The 20,492-nt window shown below is 36.1% G+C and overlaps 1 protein-coding gene across 6 annotated transcripts in view; it reads right to left on the bottom strand.

Annotated features, from left to right (window-relative positions):
* The window catches only part of YAF2 (YY1 associated factor 2), a 73,856-nt gene that overhangs the window by 35,082 nt on the left and 18,282 nt on the right, over positions 1-20,492 (bottom strand). For 2 of the 6 annotated variants that reach the window (XM_046652817.1, XM_046652881.1), the window contains exons 2-3: positions 16,190-16,261; positions 15,998-16,097 (exon numbers count right to left, since the gene is read on the bottom strand). The exons of 1 other annotated variant lie outside the window; for it this stretch is intronic. Coding sequence is in view for 2 of the 5 variants with exons in the window: in XM_046652762.1 (XP_046508718.1) it covers positions 16,190-16,322 (133 nt within the window). In the remaining 3 variants the exon portion in view is untranslated. Of the gene's footprint in view, positions 1-15,997; positions 16,098-16,189; positions 16,323-20,492 lie in introns of all 6 variants that reach the window. 3 more of the 6 variants (XM_046652718.1, XM_046652976.1, XM_046652762.1) reach the window with 2 other exon arrangements.

Genomic DNA, 20,492 nt, shown 5'->3' with positions numbered 1-20,492 from the left:
TACAAGTTGTAAGTTAAAATAAAACTAAGCCTTCCTTAAGAATCTGATTATGTACTACCATAATATTCTAAATCAGTAACATTAAAACATTTTTTGGTGTAATATAGTCATTCATTCACTCAACAGACATTTACTAAACACCATCTTTGTACCAGGTCTTATTCTGCAGGTATACAGAAGTATTCCCTCATGAAGCATACATGCATTCTAGTAAAGATACAGTAAAGATAGGCATATATATATATATATATATATATATATCATCTGAATGAAATATTATTAGGGAGTAGGAGGAGAAAAATAAAGCAGGGTATGAGAAGAGAGAGTTACACACAAGTGCTATTTTTCTACAGGGAAATCAGGCAAGCACCTCTGATGAGGTCACACTTAAGCAGAGTCCTGAATGAAGTGAAGGAGTAAGCCATGCAGGTATACATGGAACATTCCAGGAAGGGCAAAACTAACTGCAAAGTCCCTAAAATGTGAAGTTGGCATGTTCAAGGAACACTAAAGTGACCAAAATGTCTGAACTCTGAGTGAGAGAGAAAATGACAAAATTAGTTTGAGGAAGTAGCCAAGAATCAGATCATGTAAGGCCTTCCTTTCATACAATGGAAAAAATTTAGAATCTAATTATTTTAAGTAGGACGAGAAACTAAGTAGAATGGGAAGGTCCTGAGCAGGAGACTAACATCATCTGACTAAAGTTAAGTTACCCCGCTGCCCTACTAGAATGGTCAAAACCCAGAACACTGACAAAACCAACACTGGTGCAGATGTGGAGCAACAGGAGCTCTCATTCATTGTTGGCGGGAATAAAAATGGTACAGCCACTTTGGAAGACAGTTTGGCAGCTTCTCAAAAAACTAAACATACTTTACCATATGATCCAGCAATCACATGCCTTGGTGTGTACCCAAAGGAGATGAAAACTTGTGTCTACACAAAATGTTGCATGCAGATGGTTATAGCAGCTTTATTCATAATTGCCAAAACTTGGAAGTAACCAAGATGTCCCCCAAAAGGTGATACTGGATAGATGGATAAATTGTGGTACATCCAGACACTGGAATATTATTCAGCACTTAAAAGAAATGAGCTGGGGGCCGGCCCCGTGGCCGAGTGGTTAAGTTCGCGGGCTCCGCCTTCGGCAGCCCAGGGTTTCACCGATTTGGATCCTGGGCACAGACATGGCACCGCTCATGAGGCCACGTTGAAGCGGTGTCCCATACGCCACAACTAGAAGGACCCACAACTAAAAATATATAACTATGTACTGACAGGATTGGGGGAGAAAAAGCAGGGGGAAAAGAAAAAAAGAAGATTGGCAACAGTTAGTAGCTCAGGTGCCAATCTTTAAGGGAAAAAAAAAAAGAAATGAGCTATCAAGTCATCAAAAGACATGGAGGAACCTAAAACGCATATTACTAAGTCAAAGAAGCCAGTCTGAAAAGGCTATATATACTGCATGATTTCAAGTATACGACATTCTGGAAAAGGCAAAACCATAGACACAGTAAACAGATCAGTGGTTGCCAGGGCCTGAGGTGGGAGGAGGGATGAATAGGTATAATGCCAAAGATTTTTAAGGCAGTGAAACATTCTGTATGATACTATAATGATGGATACATGTCATTATGTATTTGTCTGAACCCACAGAATGTATGACACCAAATGTGAACCCTAATGTAAACTATGGACTTCGGGGGATAATGACATGTCAATATAGGTTCAACGTACCACTTTGGTGGAGATATTGATAATGGGGGAGGCTATGCAAGTGCAAGGGCAGGAGTTATTTGGGAAATGTCTCTACCTTTTGCTCAATTTTGATATGAACATGAAACTGCTCTAAAAAATAGTCTATTAAAAAAAACACTGATGCCATAAAAGAGTGACTATAAAAGGTATGAATGACATATCACTTTACAAAACAGTCTGGGGAAAATTTTAAGGTAATGTCCTTTGTATGGGTTCCCATGTCAATCACACTAGGATTTGTGGACGTTGAGATATGAAGATCTATAATTAAATTCTGGCACTACTACTGAATGGCTTCTGTTCTTATATAATTCATTTAACCTTTCTGGACTCTCTTTTCTTGGTAAAATAATTGCAATAATAATAGTCACTCTACAAAGGGGTTTGTGAGGGCCAGATAAAAATGAGCTTCAGAACTTTAAAAAAAAAAGCCGCTATTTAGAGAACAGGTGGTAGGGAAGTAACGTATAAGCAGGGAAACCAACTGGAACTTACGTAACAGGCAGACAGGAGATGATGGTGGCTTATATTAGGATGGCAACAGTAGAAGTAAAAGAAGTGGTGGAATTCTAAACATATTTTGAAGGTAGAGCGTATAGGATTTGTAGATGAATAGGAAGTAGAGGATGAGAGAAAGGGAGGAGAGAGTGTGTGTCATCAAGAGAGGAGGAAAAATTTGCAAAAAGAAAAGTAAGTTCAATTTTGCACATGTTCAGTCTGAGATATCTACAAGACATACAAGTGGAGTTGCCTAAATAATTGCCTAATAATTCACATGTAAAGAAATGGGAGATGTTCATGCCTAATTTACTGAGAACACTCACTGTTTGACAGTCACATCTTAAACGTGCATATAGTGAATATCAATATGTTCTAAATTCCAATAATAGTTAAAATAGTATACCAACATTAGGTATAACAAGACACACATGGTTATAACAAGACACACATGATTTCAACCCTTAGTTTACAGTTTAGTGTGACAAACAGAAAAATATACAGTGAAAATATATGCACTAAGTGTTATTATGGGAAAAGTCTAAAACAGAGGAAGAAATTTAGGTAGAGATAAAAACTTCTGGCTAGCTGTCATAGTTAATAAACGAGGGAGAATATCCAGGAAAGGAGTAGAGGTCTGACCCACGAATGAATATAATCGGTAGTTAAATTATTTTAGCTAGCAATATACTATAAGTAAAGCATAGGTTACTGGCAAATAACACCTTAAGAATGAAATTATGGCATTAAATATAACTTCAATTTAAAGTAACATACATGAAACCATGTCAAGTGCTAAAATGAAAGGTTTCTGAGAAGTATTACCAGAACTTAAAGAAGTGAAAGGTAAGTAGAGACTGAAATAAGCCCACCCCTCAAAAAAATTTTAGGATAGCCCCCAAGTTGAAGCTTAGAGGATGAACAAGAGTTGGAAGAGTGAAAAGAATATTCCATACACTAGAACACACATTAAGCAAAGACTCTATATTAGGAATAATCCACTGAAGAACTATTTACTACACACCTGTTTTATGACAGGCTCTGGGAATCAAAGGTGAAGAAGACATCCTTAAATAGTCTATAGACTGTTACAGGGAGCAGCCTATCAAAAGCAGTTGTAGTAAGGGTTAAGACTGGCTTAAATTCAGGTGGTTATGGAAGTACATAGGACGAGTACCTAGGCAGATCCTATGGGAACAGGGAAGGCTTTCTGAAGGATGTGACATCTAAAACTAAGACATGAAATTAACAAGGATTAACCAAAGCTGGGATGCAGAGTGGGAAGTGGTAGGGACAGACAATGGGAGGAAAAGCAAAACATCATCCAGAGATTAGAGTGTGTGCAAAGTATAGAAACAACAGAGCAGAACACTGTAGGTGGATGGTGGATACAGCTAGAGCATAACATGACTGGGGTGAATGGCAAGAGTAAGGCTGAAAAAATACACAGGAATCAAACCATGAAAGGGTTTGTGAACCAGGTTAAAGAGCTCAGACTTTACTTAAGAATGTTGGCCGTACAAAAAGGTTCATATCAAAGAAAAGAAAGTTTACAGTAGTGAGGGACCAGATGATCTAGAACAGGGGATGTAGCTCAATTATCTACAGAGACTAGATAAACAACAAAACGAGTAAAGAGGATCAGGTATAAGAAAAACTCAGGAGACCACTGAGAGTGAGGAGAACTGTGGAGAGCAAGTCCCCCCTAAATGGTGCATTGTTCCATTGAATGATGTGGCTGAGTGTTGCTAGATCCTCCAATTTTTAAAGAGAAGCTGAAAACTTGAAATTTCATGAGAAATCTCCTGCATTTTTAATAATGGCAATTCAAATTCTTTGAAACAAGATGCAGACCAACATTGAGGGGACCAAACAAAACAAAACTAAGAGTCTAACCAGTACCACCAGTCAGTGCCCAGCCTCTAGTGCGGAACCTTGAAGACTATGCTGAGGCTGCTGACTTGGACCTGAAGGCAGCAGAATTAACATTTAAAGAAGAATGACAAGTAACCACCATTGAGAAGGCACAGTGTCTGTCTTGTTCACTGCTGAGAAAGTACCTAACACTTCGTTGGTTTCAGTAAATATTTAGAGATGAAGATAAAACTGGAATTTTTTGAAACTGAGTGTCTGGCAGCAGATAGGACAACTGGAGAAGAGAAATACAAGAAAGAAAATTAATCCAGTGCTCCTTTGCTCCAACCCTAGCCTTGCGCTAGTTTTTAGCTTTGTTCACAGTCAGCTCCTACCACATGCTGCCTAGTGTTCCTTCTTTGGCTACATAACTGCCTCTATCTCAGAAATTTGGCCAACACACCAATGACCATAATTAGCAACTATCAGCTTTCACCTGGGTAGGGGCAATGACATTAAATAAGATGAATGATCACGGTAGATGGAAGAAAGAGAAGAATATTCTTTGCTTCACTTCAACACCAGGCTAGGACCTCCAGTGCTAATTCCATATCCTACCCTATAGCTGTCTACTGCTGCTAAAACTGCTACCTTAACATCAGGCATAAGTAACAGTCAAATGCTCCACTAACTGTGCTGGGCAACACCCACCAACAATAATGAGTATGCCTGGAAAGGAAGACTGGGAAGGAAATACCACGAGATTGAGATTCTGCTAGAAGGGAGATGGAGTAACAAAGAGGTAGGTTGAGAAAGACTGGAAACTCAGAACAGGTATTAAAGTCAAATAATAATTAAGACAAGAAAACAAGTAGCCCAGGAAACCCCAGAATCTGAGCATTTATATATTGAGAGTCCAAGTAATCTCATATTACAAAAGCAAAGTGTGGCACTATTTAAAATAAACTATAGAACATTCTTCTGCTGGTACTGTGTCACATGGATAACTGGTATTAGAGATTATAAATTCATTTACTGAAAATAATCTTCTTAAATGTCCCTCATCTAGGAAAGGTGAAACCAAAGGGCTATCAAAATGTCAAGTCACGTGTATTGTACCCTAGATATGGCTTTCTTTTGCAATACGTTTTGCAATATGTTCATTCTCAAACTTCTACTAGGGAAGAAATAGAGAGAAAATGAGTCTTGATTTGAAAATTTCTAAGCAATTAGTATATTAGAGAACGGACACCCCATCCCCATAAAGCAAGATGTTGGGCTTCATCTTATAAAAAGGAAGTCATCATATAAGGATTCCTTTTGGTTCAGAGCAATGACTTTAAACCAAGAAAAGAGAGGTTTGTTACACTGCTGGGTGAGGTAGATGATAATGACATTAGTGTATAGTAATCCTACCTACAACAGCCCGTGTAAAAGGACTGAGTCTGAGAGTCTCATATAAAGCAGGAGCCTATATTCTAACTTAAAGCTTACAGAAAGGAAACTTTACACTTTATCTAAAGAAGTTAAGTAGAACTAGGGATCAGGGAACACCAGTGAAAGACCTAAATGCTCTGTCAAATTTAGGAACAGACAGTAGAGTTTCCAGTTACCAATAATCAATAGCAAAGCTGAGCACCCATGAACAGGTGAAGCAATAAAAGAAAAAAAGATACTCAAAGCACCTTTAATGAGAAGTAGGAACAGAAGGAGAATTATATAAAACTAAATGTTCTTTCAGATGCCCTAAGTCTGCACTGTACAATACAGAAGCCACATGCAGGTAATGAGCACTTGAAATGTGCTAGTCCAAACTGAGATGTGCTGAAAATATAAAATGCACCTTATATTTCGAAGACTCAGTATGAAAAAGATTGTAAAACAGCTCAATAATAATTGAAACGGTAATATTTTAGATATATTAGGTTAAATATAGTATTAAAAGTAATTTCACCTGCTACATTTTACTTTATTAATTTGGCCACAAGAAATTTTAACATTACATACATGGCTCCCTTTTGTGGCCTATATTGTATTTCTACTAGACAGTGCTGTTATAAACTAGTCATGCTTAATGTGAAGCCTTAACTTAATATGACTATTTTAACATTTTCATTGAATCTAATATTGTTTGTTCCTTTAGTATTAAATTCCTCTTGGGTACACCCTAAGTAACATGATTTTAATGTGAAGAACAATGATAGCTTACCAGACTGTCCAGGAAAGAGACTGAATCAAATTTCTGGACAGCGGCTTGAGCCAGCAGGATTGTTCCATCAAATGGTAACCAGGCTCTCCTCGTGTTATCTTTGGCAAAAGGGTTACATAGTAAGAAAGAAGCACTACATTACACATGGAACAGGATTTGACCAATAGCTTAACTAAATCCATCCAGCATAATAATATGCTTTGTTTTAGAATTTTCTCAATTACAATTCAAGTGTTAAACTTACAAAGATAAACATCTTCCACTATGAAGTTTGCCCGTTCTCAACAATTTTTAGATATTCAAATTCACCCTTTTGGGAAAGATCTCACCTAACACTGACTCCGAATTTGCTACCAAGGAAAACACACCTCCCTCACTAGGGTGGAAAGGAAACAATAGTAACTAAATTTTATAAGATATTACGAGAGATTTTAAAAGACACTGGAATTTTCATATATTCACTAATACCATCTGGAAATAGTCCATGGGTCCATCTGGAAACTTGAAGAGAATGTGGTTTTAGGAAATAAAGAATTTCACAAATAAGACACAGAACATAAACACATTTAACAAGACAGGACTGACTCAAAGACAGAGCATACAGTAACTGAGAAAAACAATTGTACTATCTCAATACTAGAAAACTACAAACTTAAAAAAAAATATATTGGATTCAGCCCAAGGAAAATAAAATTGGATTTCAGAAATACAAAATTTCCTATAGATTAAAATATTCTTCAGTCAGACTTCTTTGGCACAAAACAATTAAAAGCTTCATGTAGAGTTCTCAGTCAAATTACCTTAGACTCTGGTAACCAATGGAAGAAATGGAACCAGTGGAAGACATGCCAAATGGCTTAAGGGGAATTTGGGCTCAGCTGCTAGTTAATTTAAGAGTGAAGTGTGAAAGTGTATTAGTTATTCATTCAAATATCTAAGAGTCTACTAAGCACAAGGCATTATACTAAGTTTTGGAGATACAATGGTGAACAAGCTACAATCTCTGACCATTATAGAGTTCACTCTCTGGTAGTTTTGTAAAAGAATAGGAAGTAGGATCAACACTGATATTTCATCGCCTGTTTGACATGCCAAATCAAGGCATTTCTCCCTTCTCCTATTTGTATTTGAGGGAAAGGGGTGGGGACAGAGAAATAGGGAAGAAAAAAAGAGATCTGCATACAACATACCGAATTAAAATTTTTTTTCCTTAGGTCTTTCCCTGTAAAACTCTGAACTCCTTAAAAAGGGAGGATGAAACCTAATCACTCCACATCCCCAGCACCTAACCTAGTGTTTGGCTCTCATCTGCTGCTCACTATCTCAGAACTAGATTAAATTACAGCCACTGTGCTGGGGCCACTGCTTCCTCCTCCACTGTAGACCCATATCAAGAACAAATGGGGCCAGCCCTAGTGGCCAAGTGGTTAAGTTCAGCACGCTCTGCTTTGGTGGCCTGGGTTCGGTTCCTGGCCATGGACCTACACCACTCGTCTGTCAGTGGCCATGCTGTGGCAGCAGCCCACATACAAAAAAAGAGGAAGACTGGCAGCAGCTGTTAGCTCAGGATGAATCTTCCTCAGCAAAAAAACAAACCAAAAAAAAGAGAAGCGGTTTCCACAGGTTACTTTCTACACTTTCAGAGAGAAACACATTTTAAAAAATGAATAAATGAAGACTAAAATAATAAAGGTCAATCCTTCAGTGCTGCTTTTTGCAAAAATAAGCATATACATACATTAAATGTAGGTGTTTAAAAGCTATCAAATAATATACATATTCTTTCAGGAAAAACATGCAGTTTCATAAAGCTAATTTCCTTTCACCACCATCACTAGATGCCCCTCACCTCCCAGCCCTATCCAGAGGTAACCACTACCGTGAACTTGCTGTAAATGAGATCACACTGCACACATTATTCTGCAATTAACTTTTCCTTGTATTTATGAAGTCTCCCCATATTTATATATATCAAAAGGTACCATACAATAGTGGACTCTGGAGCCAGGTGACTGAGGTTCAAATCCTAGCTTTGAATCCCAGCTCTGCTATTTACTACTTATGAGAGTGGGTAGGTTATTTACCCTTCTATGCTTTAGTATTCCTCTGTGTAAAATGGAGAAAATGATAGTACCTGTTTCTGAGTTCTTACGAGGACTAAAGTAGTTAATGTTTATAAAATACTTAGAACAATTCCTGGGCATAGACAATACCATTTGTCTCTTAAAAAGAAAAATCACTGATGATATAATCTAAACATAGAGCTGGGTAATTCTCTGTTACATAACCATTTTATGTCTTATTTATCTGTGCCTCTTACTGGTGAGACTTTTTTCCAAATGAATAGCCCTGTACAAATCTCCCTGGGCAAATGTCCGAGTTTCTCTAGACCAACACCTTGAAAAGGTATTAGGGCATGCACATTTTCAACTGATCCCGAGCTCTGCAATCTAATGGGTGAAAACAGATGGGTGAAAACTTAATTGCATTTCCCGGCAAATGAGACTAAGCATCTTCTCAGCTCATTAACCATTCCAATTTCCAATTTCCAGTTTCCTCTACTGTGAATTGCCTTAATATCCGTTGTTCACTTTATTTGTATTTGTATCATCTGTCTTATTCTTTTGATCTTCGTATATTCTGGACACAAATCCACTGGCTATCACAGCCTCTGCACTTACCTCTCAGTCATGCTACTTATCTTTTACTTTGGCTTATGATGTCTTTTATTGAGCCCAAATTTTTCTTTTTGAGATAGTCAAATCCTTTATCCTTGATGGTTCATTCTTCTTTGCTCAACTTATTAAAGGCGGCCTTACATATCCTAAATACACATATTCTTCTATATTTTCCAAAACAGTTTTTCATGTTTAGTATTTAATTCAATTGGAATTTCTGCATACGGTTTGAAGCAGAGATCTGTATTCCCCCCATATAGACAACCAATTCAACAGTCCACTCTTTCTTTCCCTGCTGAAGGAAAATCCCATCTCTAGCAATTACCAACTTCTCAAATACATATGGATCCATTTCTGAACTCTGTACTCTGTTATATTAATGTCTTCTCCTGAATTAAGGCTATCCTACTTTAAATACTCTAAGTTTTTATTTTATTTAACTGAGGTATAATTTACATAAAGTGTACAAATATTGTGTACAGCTTGATTTTTAAATATGTATACTGCTGTGTGATCCAATCCAGACCAAGGTATTAACATGCTCCAGAATGCTCCCTCATACTGCTTCCCAATCAGTACCATGCTTCCAAGAGAACCACTACTCTGATCTCTATCATCACAGATTAGTTCTACCTGTTTCTGAGTGTCCTATAAATGAAATCATACAATGTATAATCTTTTGTGTCTTACTTCTTTTGCTCAACATTAAGCCTGGGGGATTCATCCCATACTGGGTGTAGCAGGAGGTTTTTCCTTTTCATTGCTATGTAGTATTCCATTCTAAATACCATAATTTAAAAGTTAGTCTTGATATTCAACAGTGCAAGCTTTGTTCTTTTTCTTCTCTCAGAATTCTTAGTCTGCTGCCTTTACTTTTGTATGTGAAGGTCATTTTCCACACAAAAAAGTCCTATTCAGACTTTTATCTAAAACTATATATAATTCACAAAAAATAATTTTTTAGTAATATTTATATTTCTTACCCATAAATATAATATATCCTGCCTCTTATTCATGTCTAATTTTATGTCCTTCAATAAAACTTTGAGTACTTTATAGAGTTTGTTGTAAAGGAGATATTGTTTATTTTCTAATTGGCTGTTGCCAATTTGAATGTTGATCATATATCCAGTAACACTGAACTCTCTCATTAATACAATTTGCTGATTTTTTTTTCCTAAGGATATACTCATCTCATTTTTTTTCCTTTCCAATCCTTTTGGATTTTTTTTTATCTTCTAGTAGAGGTATATTTGCCTTATTCTTAACTTTAATGAGAATGTTTTTAAGGTTTCATCATTAAACATGATGCTTGCTGTTTGAAAGACTGCCTTTACTGGAAGAAAAAAGTTCACTTCTCTTCATGGTTTGAGGGTTACTTTTTTAACATTAATGGGTATCGAGTTTTATCATATAGTTTTACTAAATCTTTCAGGATTTTTTTTCCTAAATCTTACCTCATAAACTACATTGATACAATCTTCTAATATTGAACAATCCTTACATTCTTATCCTAACTAAAATTTTTATGCCTGTGTTCATAAATGAGATTGAATATAATATTTTCCCTTGTATATTCTTACCAGTTTATGTTCCAAGGCTAAACTTATCTGATAAACAGCCAGGGTAGCTTTCCCTCTTTTTCTATATCTGGATCAGTTTGTCTAAAATTGGGATTATCTGTTCTCCAAATGTATGTCTGAAATTATGATTACAAATACCACAATTAAAACTCTTCCTTCTGGGGCCAGCTCCTTGGCTAAGTAGTTAAGTTCCTGCATTCCACTTCAGCCACCCAGGGTTTGGCCGGTTCGGATCCCAGGCGCGGATATGGCACCATTCATTAAGCCATGCTGAGGCAGCATCCCACATAGTACAAACAGAGGCACTCACAACTAGAATACACAACTATGTACTGGGGTGCTTTGGGGAGAAGAACAAGAAGATGATTGGCAACAGATGTTAGCACAGGTGCCAATCTTTAAAAAAAAAAACTTCCTTCTGATACCACTTCACACCAGTGAGGATGGCTATAAACAAAGAGACAGATAGTGGAAGTGTTGGTGAAGGTGAGGAAAAATTGGAACCCTCATACATTACTGGTGGGAAAGGAAGATGGTGCAGCTGCTTTGGAAAATAGTCTGGCAGCTCCTCAAAAGGTTAAACATAGAGTTACCATATAATCTAGCAATTCCACCCCTAGGTATATATCCAAAAGAATGAAAGCAGATGTCCACACGAAAACTTGTACACAAATGTTGATAGCAATACCATTCATAATAGGCAAAAAGTGGAAAACAGGGGCCAGCCCCATGGACAAGTGGTTAAGTTCGCGCGCTCCACTTCGGCAGCCCAGGGTTTCGCTGGTTTGGATCCTGGGTGAGGACACGGCACCGCTCATCAAGCCATGCTGAGGCGGTGTCCTACATGCCACCACTAGAAGGACCTACAACTAATAAATAGACAACTATGTACCAGGAGGCTTTGGGGAGAAAAAAGGAAAAATAAAATCTTAAAAAAAAAAAAGTGGAAAACAATCCAAATATCCATCAACTGATGAATGGATAAAAAAATGCGGTATACATTCTTTTTCACCATTCACAAAAATAAACTCAGGGGCTGGCCCCATGGCGGAGTGGCTAAGTGTGCGCGCTCCGCTGCAGGCGGCCCAGTGTTTCATTGGTTCGAATCCTGGGCGCAGACATGGCACTGCTCATCAAACCACACTGAGACAGCGTCCCACATGCCACAACTAGAAGGACCCACAACAAAGAATATATAACTATGTACCAGGGGGCTTTGGGGAGAAAAAGGAAAAAAATAAAATAAAAAAAAAATAAACTCAAAATGGATCAAAGACCTAAAGGTAAGAACTGAAACCATAAGGTTTCTAGAAGAAAATACAGGCAGTGCACTCTTTGACATCAGTATCAAAAGGATCTTTTCGGACACCATGTCCTCTCAGAGAAGGGAAACAGAAAGAATAAACAAATGGGACTTCATCGGACTGGAGAGCTTCTTTAAGGCAAGGGATAACAGGATTGAAACAAAAAAACAACCCACCAACTGGGAAAAAATATTTGCAAGTCATATATCCGACAAAGGGTTAATCTCCATACTATATAAAGAACTCACACAACTCAACAACAAAAAATCAAACAACCTGATCAAAAAATGGGGAAGGGACATGAACAGATACTTCTCCAAAGAAGATATACGGATGGCCAATAGGCACATGAAAAGATGCTCATCATCACTGATCATCAGAGAAATGCAAATCAAACTATACACTAAGATAATCACCTTCCACCCGTTAGAATGGCAAAAATAACCAAAACAAAAAGTAATAAATGTTGGAGAGGTTGTGGAGAAAAAGGAACCCTCATACACTGCTGGTGGGAATGCAAACTGGTGTAGCCACTTGGAAAACAGTATGGAGATTTCTCAAAAAAATTAAAAATAGAAGTACCATGTGACTCAGCCATCCCACTACTGGGTATCTATCCAAAGAACTTGAAATCAACAATACAAAGAGACTTATGCACCCCTATTTTCACTGCAACATTATTCACAACAGCCAAGATGTGGAAGCAACCCAAGTGCCCTTCGACTAATGATTGGATAAAGAAGATATGGTGTATATATATATATATACACAATGGGATACTAGTCAGCCATAAAAAAGGATAGAATTGTCCCATTCACAACAACATGAATGAACCTTGAGGGTATTATGTTAAGTGAAATAGGCCAGATAGAGAAAGACAATCTCTGTATGACTCCACTCATATGTGGAAGTTAAACATGTAGACAAAGAGAACAGATGAGTGGTTACCAGGGGAACGGGGGAGTGGTGGGTGGGCACAAAGGGTGAAATGGTACACCTACAACATGACTGACAAAGAATAATGTACAACTGAAATGTCACAAGGTTGTAAACTATCATAATCGCAATAAAAAGTTAAAAAAAAGTCTAGAATAAGCAAATCTATAGAAACAGAGTTGATTAGGGGTTGCCTAAGGCTAAAGGGTTTAGGGAGAATTGGGATTGAATGCTAATAGGTACAGAGTTTCTTTTTGGGGTGATGAAAATATTCTAAAATTAACCGTGGTAGTGGTTGCACAACTCTATAAAAATATTAAAAACCACTGACCTGTACATTTTAAATGGGTAAATGGTATGGTTTATGAATTACAGCTCAATAAAGCTGCCATTTTAAAAAACCTATTCCTCTTGGGGAAATTTACTACAGCTTCAGTTTTAGTTTCTTTGGATTCTCTTTTTCTTGTACAGTCAATTTTGGAATGATTTATTCCTAGAAAACAGACCATTTCACCAGTTTCACCTTCAACTTTTCTTTGAAAAGTTCTCCATTATAAAACTCTTCTTTAATGTCAAAAAAAAAAAAAAAACACCACTTCTTAAAAGTTCCTGTAACTGCTATTCTACCAAATGTTATCCCACTGGCCTACCTGCATGAAGGCATGGAAAGAACAAGTTCTATTATTCCCATTTTAGAATTAGAGAAACTGAAGCATAATAAAGGTTTTTAAAAATACTTTCTCCCCAACTTTCTTTTAAAAAATCAAAGCCACAGAGAAGTTGAAAGTACAATGGATATCCATAGACCCAGCGCCTAGATTCAAAATTATTAACATTTGCCACATTTGCTTTCTCTCTCTCTCCATACACATACATATACACCACATCCAAATATCCACACACCTTTTTTTAACCAATTCCTGAACCCATCATATTTCACTTCTAAATATTTCAGCATATATCTCTAAAGAATAAGGTCATTCTCAATATAACCACCAAACCATTATCACACTAAAGAAACCATAAGATTGAACAGTCTCTTACAAGGATGTGCGAAAGCAGATTCAAAACAAGGGCTTAAGTCATCTGACTAAACGTTCTTTATCTTGGTTTGTCTGATTGGACCTGAATTGGTTCTCTGGTGATTATTTAGAAGTGACAATCTGTCAAAGAGCATTTCCTTCCTTCAATGACCTTGAAATTAGATTTCATTTACTGCTTCACCAGACAAGTATTCTTAAATCCAAGCATTTCTGAAAATCAAGCAATAATCTTCTAAGTTATTCCAACCTCAAAAATCAAGTATACTGAGTTTCCAGTTTGTTTTCTAACACTACACAGAGTCTTAAAGTGAAGTCAATCTAATTAACTCTCTCAAAACTATACTCTTTTTTTATGTGACATAAAAGAAGTTTATATTGTACTAAACAATTAAAATTTCACTGTAACAGTTTTAAAGGAAAACAATTGTTGTTCTTAAGAAAAACATATACAAATAGAATTGATAAGCCTATAACCTGTTTTATACATGAAAAAATTGGTAAGTATATTTGTCAATCTCCATGAAAAACTAATTTTTCAGTGGATAAAATTTAATCTCAGTCCTGCATGTCAGGAACTAAAGTAAAATAAAAAATGATAAAACCCTATCCCTGCTCTCAAAGATCATACAAGTCAGCTTAAGAGTTTGCTATCGGGGCCAGCCCCATGGCCGAGTGGTTAGGTTCATGTGCTCCGCTTCAGCGGCCCAGGGTTTCGGATCATGGGCGCGGACATGACACTGCTCATCAGGCCGTGTTGAGGTGGCATCCCACACGCCACAACTAGAAGGACTCACAACTAAAACTATACAACTATCTACTGGGGTGATTTGGAGAGAAAAAGCAAAAAAAAAAAAAAAAAAGAGTTTGATATCAGAAGAAATAGCAATACAACCTGAAGTTAATATTTAAAGGTTAAACTGTGTCATACAGGTAAGAATTACATCCATAATCACAAAAACGTTTAAGATCAATCTACAATCAAATAACAGCTAATAAGAGTGTTTATTATGTGCTGTTAGGCACTGTTCTAAATATATTCCATGAATTAATTAATTCAATCCTCACAGCAATCTCCTGTTTCCACTGAGGAAACAGAGGTAACAGAGAGATGCTAGCATAAAAGAATTTATGTAAGAGGTAGGACTTGATCTCAACCTTACAGTAAAGAAAAGTAGAACGAAAAGAAGGTCATTCAAGAAAATGGAAAAGCACAAGCCAAAGCATAAATATGACAAGTATCTAGGTAAGGCCAAAACAAAAGTTTCAAATTGAAGAAATTAAGGCTGGATAAATAGGATGGGATTGGATTATGAGAGGCCTTAAGTATCCAGCAAATGGATGAAAATTTTATAAAATGGCTAGAGCAGGACACCACTACAGGCTCTTCATGTGCTAAAAGTGTCCTTTTAGAAACGGCAGCCTGGTAACAATGCAACATGAGTGAGAGAGAGATGAGAAGCAAAGAACTTTGTCCAATTCTAATATTTACACACCAGCTCAACAAATTATCTGGTACCTGAGGAACCAGAGAGCTCACACAGAACCAACCGCGCCACCCTTCACATCAATAAGCCTATGCATTATGAACAAAGCAGTGGTAAATATAATTGCAACATACCCTGAATTATTTTCCAAATATACCTTAATGAAGTTAAAAGGCACATTGAAAACTATGTCAGTGAGAAGTGCTAATCAATTAATATAAAACTATTCTTGCTATTCAGTACAATGCCAAAATAATTTGGCCAAATTTGGCATAAACACAAATTTTACAGTACAGGCATCTACTTCAATAAAAGGAACATCACAAATTCAAAAATTTACAAAACAATTCAACATATAGCTTCCTTAAATCACTTCAGAACTACTACATAATTTACCAAGAGGCAATAAACATATAATTTTATAAAGTTATTATGTAAAAGATACAGTTTAAAAATTAATGTCACATTTATTCATACACCCATTAAGAAATAGGTATTTAGCATCCACACAATAAATTCCATAATCCACACCAAACTCACAAAAAAAAGCTATCCCAAACAACTTCCTTTCTTCACAATTAAACAAATTCCTTCAAAGGAAGCAATGTAGAAGAATATCTCAAGTTTGTGAAAACTAGATTACTTACCAGTAACTTGAGTTATCCTATTGGGTCTTTTCCCTCACAGATCCACCTCTCTTGCCCTTCTGTCCAGCATGAGAATCTTCCTGATGGACATCCACTGGAACTGAGGGGGCATGCAGTACAGACGTATATGTAAGAAAGTTGGGGGAGGGGATTTGGGAGATGCTAGAGACATGCTTCAGTGCACTTGCTTACCTTCCTGAAATTGGAAATTTCAACGGTTCCTTGGTCCTCGAGGCATTCACAATAACTTCAAAGAATGTGGATCTGTGGAGATTACCCAATAGGAGAACTCCAGTTACTGGTAAGTGATCCAGCTTTTTCTTCTCTATCAGAATAAGAAGATTATTTAATTTTATTTGAGATTATTAATACATGTAGAACTACAGGGAAACAGGTTGTAAATTTACCAGATAACTATATAAGCATGCACCAAAGTAAATACAGAAACAATTGGCTAACTACAATGTCAAGAGAAACTTGTGGCATTATCAGAAACACTATGAAAAGAAAATTATTTGAATGGTTTCATTTTCAAATTTCCACTATAATGGCAGCTCTTCATTTTAATATACCAAAATATCAGCTATCAGACTATTCCATTTCACTGAAACACCACCATCGTTTTTTAAATATTAGTACAAGGATAACCAGTTGATCAATATCTGCCATTAACATTCACCGGACATTGGTGTAGAGGTCATCACAGTGGACTAACAATCTATACAACTTCAGATAAAAAACATCAAGACAATTCCCATTTATCACCCAATAAGTCTTTAAAATAACTATTTGTCATCTATAACAAACAAACCACACACACATAGGAAAGTACACCAGGCTATTGATAAATAATAATGCTGATTTGAATTTAAATACTTGTACATAGTACATAATACTTTTGATTGTGTTATACTTTACATGAAGATACCCTATTACCTTTAACTCAACACCTATTAATCAGGTATGTGTTCATTTTGATGTGCTACAGCAGTGATGAACTTCAACCACCGGCCACTGCTGAAGATACAAACATGTTTCAGTAATACTCCTCCCTTTTTATCAGTATGCTGCTAAATAATCATACCCCACCTTCAAGAAAAGTATGGTTTCATGGTTCTTTATTCTATGGAAACAAATTAAAATAACGTATAACTTTGCCTTTGTTTTACGAGTAAATGAGGTAAGATGCTGTATAAAATCATTATTCAACAAAAACAAATTGAAACTGTAATTCTAATGAAAATCTCACATTTCAATGTTGTTATGAGGTAATATTTGTATGTAGTAAAGGTTGTCAGCACACGTCAAGATTTTTGCTAGATTCCTACATTTCAATATACAAATTGTCTTGGGTAAATTATATCCATTTGTCTATAAATCTGAGTTTAAAAAAATAATAGTAATTAATGCTTTAGTCAAAAGGGTCACCTAGTTAACTTTTCTAGATTCCTAGTCAACTTCTATTCCCTAAAGAGTGAGCAAGTACATAGCACAACGGTCCTACATGTTTGACTGATAAAATACATGAAGGGGCAATAATCCGGTATTTCATCCTTGTGGTATACGCTAGTATAAAAGAGTTAAGAACTAAATAATAATTTCCAATTTTCATCTATAGCAAATGCAGTCTCCATTTAGACTCAGGTCTTATGAATTTAAAATAGAATCAAGAGCATTTTTTAAATAATTTAAGAGAATTAAAATTCCTTGAAAATATGTTAAAGTAACCAAAAAGGACACACAGACACCAGCATTGAAAGCTATGTTTGTTGTTGCTATAGCCATAAGCTCACCTAAGAAGGACTATATCAGAATAGCTTAGAAAAGAAATTCCAGAAATTAAGATGCTCTATTCAAAAGTAACCTGTGTAAGCTCTAACAATTATAACGCTCATCCACAAAAAGGGACTGCTTAGTAATCAAGACCAAATCAAGCATTTCACTAACGAAACTCTACTCCATAGAATCTATCTGAACCTATGAAAAAACTGCTCAGAAAAAAATGTGGTAGCTAGCTTCCACTTCCACCACTATTCACTGGTTTGGACGTTGCATTTTGGCTAGAAGCAACTTAAATTTCAACTGGTTTTGATGATTCCAGGTACGTTATTTTCTAATTTTCGACTAACATCTAAAATTCTAATGTAAAGATTCATGGTTGTGGAAGGTTGTTCATGGTAAATCCTGGACTTGGAATCCTGTAACAGTGTAATAAAATTTAACATTATAGAAATATTCACACAAATTTAAGTGACATTATTGATGGTTCATATATGAAATGGGTGTGTGTGTGTGTGTTGTACATACATATCTCAAATAACGAAAATAAGGTCAAAAGTGAATTATAAATTTACTTATTAAGTAATGTTGTTTACAGCAACTGTCCTTTTCTGTTTTGCTCCTTAAACAGCTCATCAGATAGTTGAGGTAAAGTACAAAATCGCACTTTATCTGTTTCTTCCTAACTAGATTCTCCCTCTCATATCATCCAAAAGGGGAAAGTTCTATAGGGCACAACAGTTATAAACAGAAATTATAAGTCTGGTACTGTGGTACTTTGTCTTTTTTTTAAATACGTTTGACCAAAATTTATTGAGTCTATGGTGCCTTATCCCCCTTTTCAGCTCCATGATATACTTATACAACCCTCAGAGTCTCCAAATATAAATACCATCTCATTTCCTAATCAAAACTTTCCTTTCCCTCAGTTTTATCTACTACTTTCCCCTACGTCAACCAATAAAGAAACAAACAAAAACAGTACTATTTTCTTGTTAACACAAATTTGCCTAAAATCAAGATGGCAAAAACTATATTCATCTGTGAAATAGGGATAACAACAGAACCTACTTCACAGGACAGTTATGAGGATTAAGTTAATGTAAGGAAAGTGTTTAGAAACAATGACTGTAATCTAACCATACATCAAACTGTTAACACAACCACCCAGAAATGGAATTATTCTCAAATGAGTTTATACGTCTTTAGAGGGATATAGTCTAAGAACTAAAAGAACCTTAAAGAAATTCTAAACACTCAGAGATTTACTGTTTGTATTAATTTTGGTACTATTATTTTGAAACTATATTCTTTATATTGCAAGATAAAGAAAATAAGTAATTTATGTTATTGATTAGGAATCACGATTTCTTAATTTGACAGATACCACAGTCCCTTAATAAAGCACCACATTTTATAAACCATATCTTAAAATGGGATACTTCTGTAGACAGCTAATATCATTTACTCTTTAATAGTTTCTCATTCCAGGAAACACTTTCTTGATCCTAGTCCAAAATGTCAGGAACATTACATGTAGTCCTTTAAACACTAACTATAGTTAGTATCCAAGTTAAGCTAACAATACTCTCAATGCCAACAATTATGTCAATACAATAAGGAAGTCTGATCTTTACTCTGTAATTACATTCTTTTTCTCATCTTTTCAGGCTATAATATTACAATTAATCTGACCTGGGAAAACCGGACAGCCACATGCAAAAGAATGAAAGTACACTATCATCTTTCTCCATACTCAAAATAGACTCAACATGGACCAAAGACTTGAAGGTAAGAACTGAAACTATAAAACTTCTGGAAGAAAATATAGGTAGTACACTCTTTGACATCAACCTTAAAAGGATCTTTTGGAACACCATGTCTACTTGGACAAGGGAAACAAAAGAAAAAATAAACAAGTGGGACTTCATCAGACTAAAGAGCTTCTGGAAGGCACAGGAAACCAGGATGGAAACAAAAAAACAACCCACCAACTGGGAGGAAATATTTGCAAATCATATGTCCGACAAGGGTTAATCTCCATAATATACAAAGAACTCACACAACTGAACTACAAAAAAAGAAACAACCCAATCAGAAAGTGGGCAAAGGATATGAAGAGACATTTTTCCACAGAAAATATACAGATGGCCAATAGGCACATGAAGAGATGCTCAACATCACTAACCATCAGGGAAATACAAATCAAAATTACACTTAGATATTACCTTACGCCCGTTAGAGTGGCTACAATCACCAAGACAAAAAGTAACAAATGTTGGAGAGGTTGTGGAGAAAAGGGAACCCTCACACACTGCTGGTGGGAATGCAAACTGGTGCAATCACTAGGGAAAACAGTATGGAGATTTCTCAAAAAATTAACAACAGAAATACCATATGACCCAGCTATCCCACTACTATCAGGTATTTATCCAAAGAACTTCAAATCAACAATACAAAGAGACTTATGCACCCCTACGTTCACTGCAGCATTATTCACAATAGCCAAGATGTGGAAGCAACCCAAGTGCCCATTGACTGATGACTGGATAAAGAAGATGTGGTGTATATATACACAATGGAATACTACTCAGCCATAAAAAAGACAAAATCGTCCCATTTGCAACCACATGGATGGACCTTGAGGGCATTATGTTAAGTGAAATAAGCTAGACAGAGAAAGACAAACACAATATGATTTCACTCATTTGTGGAA

The sequence above is a fragment of the Equus quagga genome, chromosome 1, assembly GCF_021613505.1.
Source record: "Equus quagga isolate Etosha38 chromosome 1, UCLA_HA_Equagga_1.0, whole genome shotgun sequence".
In the NCBI taxonomy this organism is placed as follows: Eukaryota; Metazoa; Chordata; class Mammalia; order Perissodactyla; family Equidae; genus Equus; species Equus quagga.
This window is presented reverse-complemented; position numbering and strand designations above follow the sequence as displayed.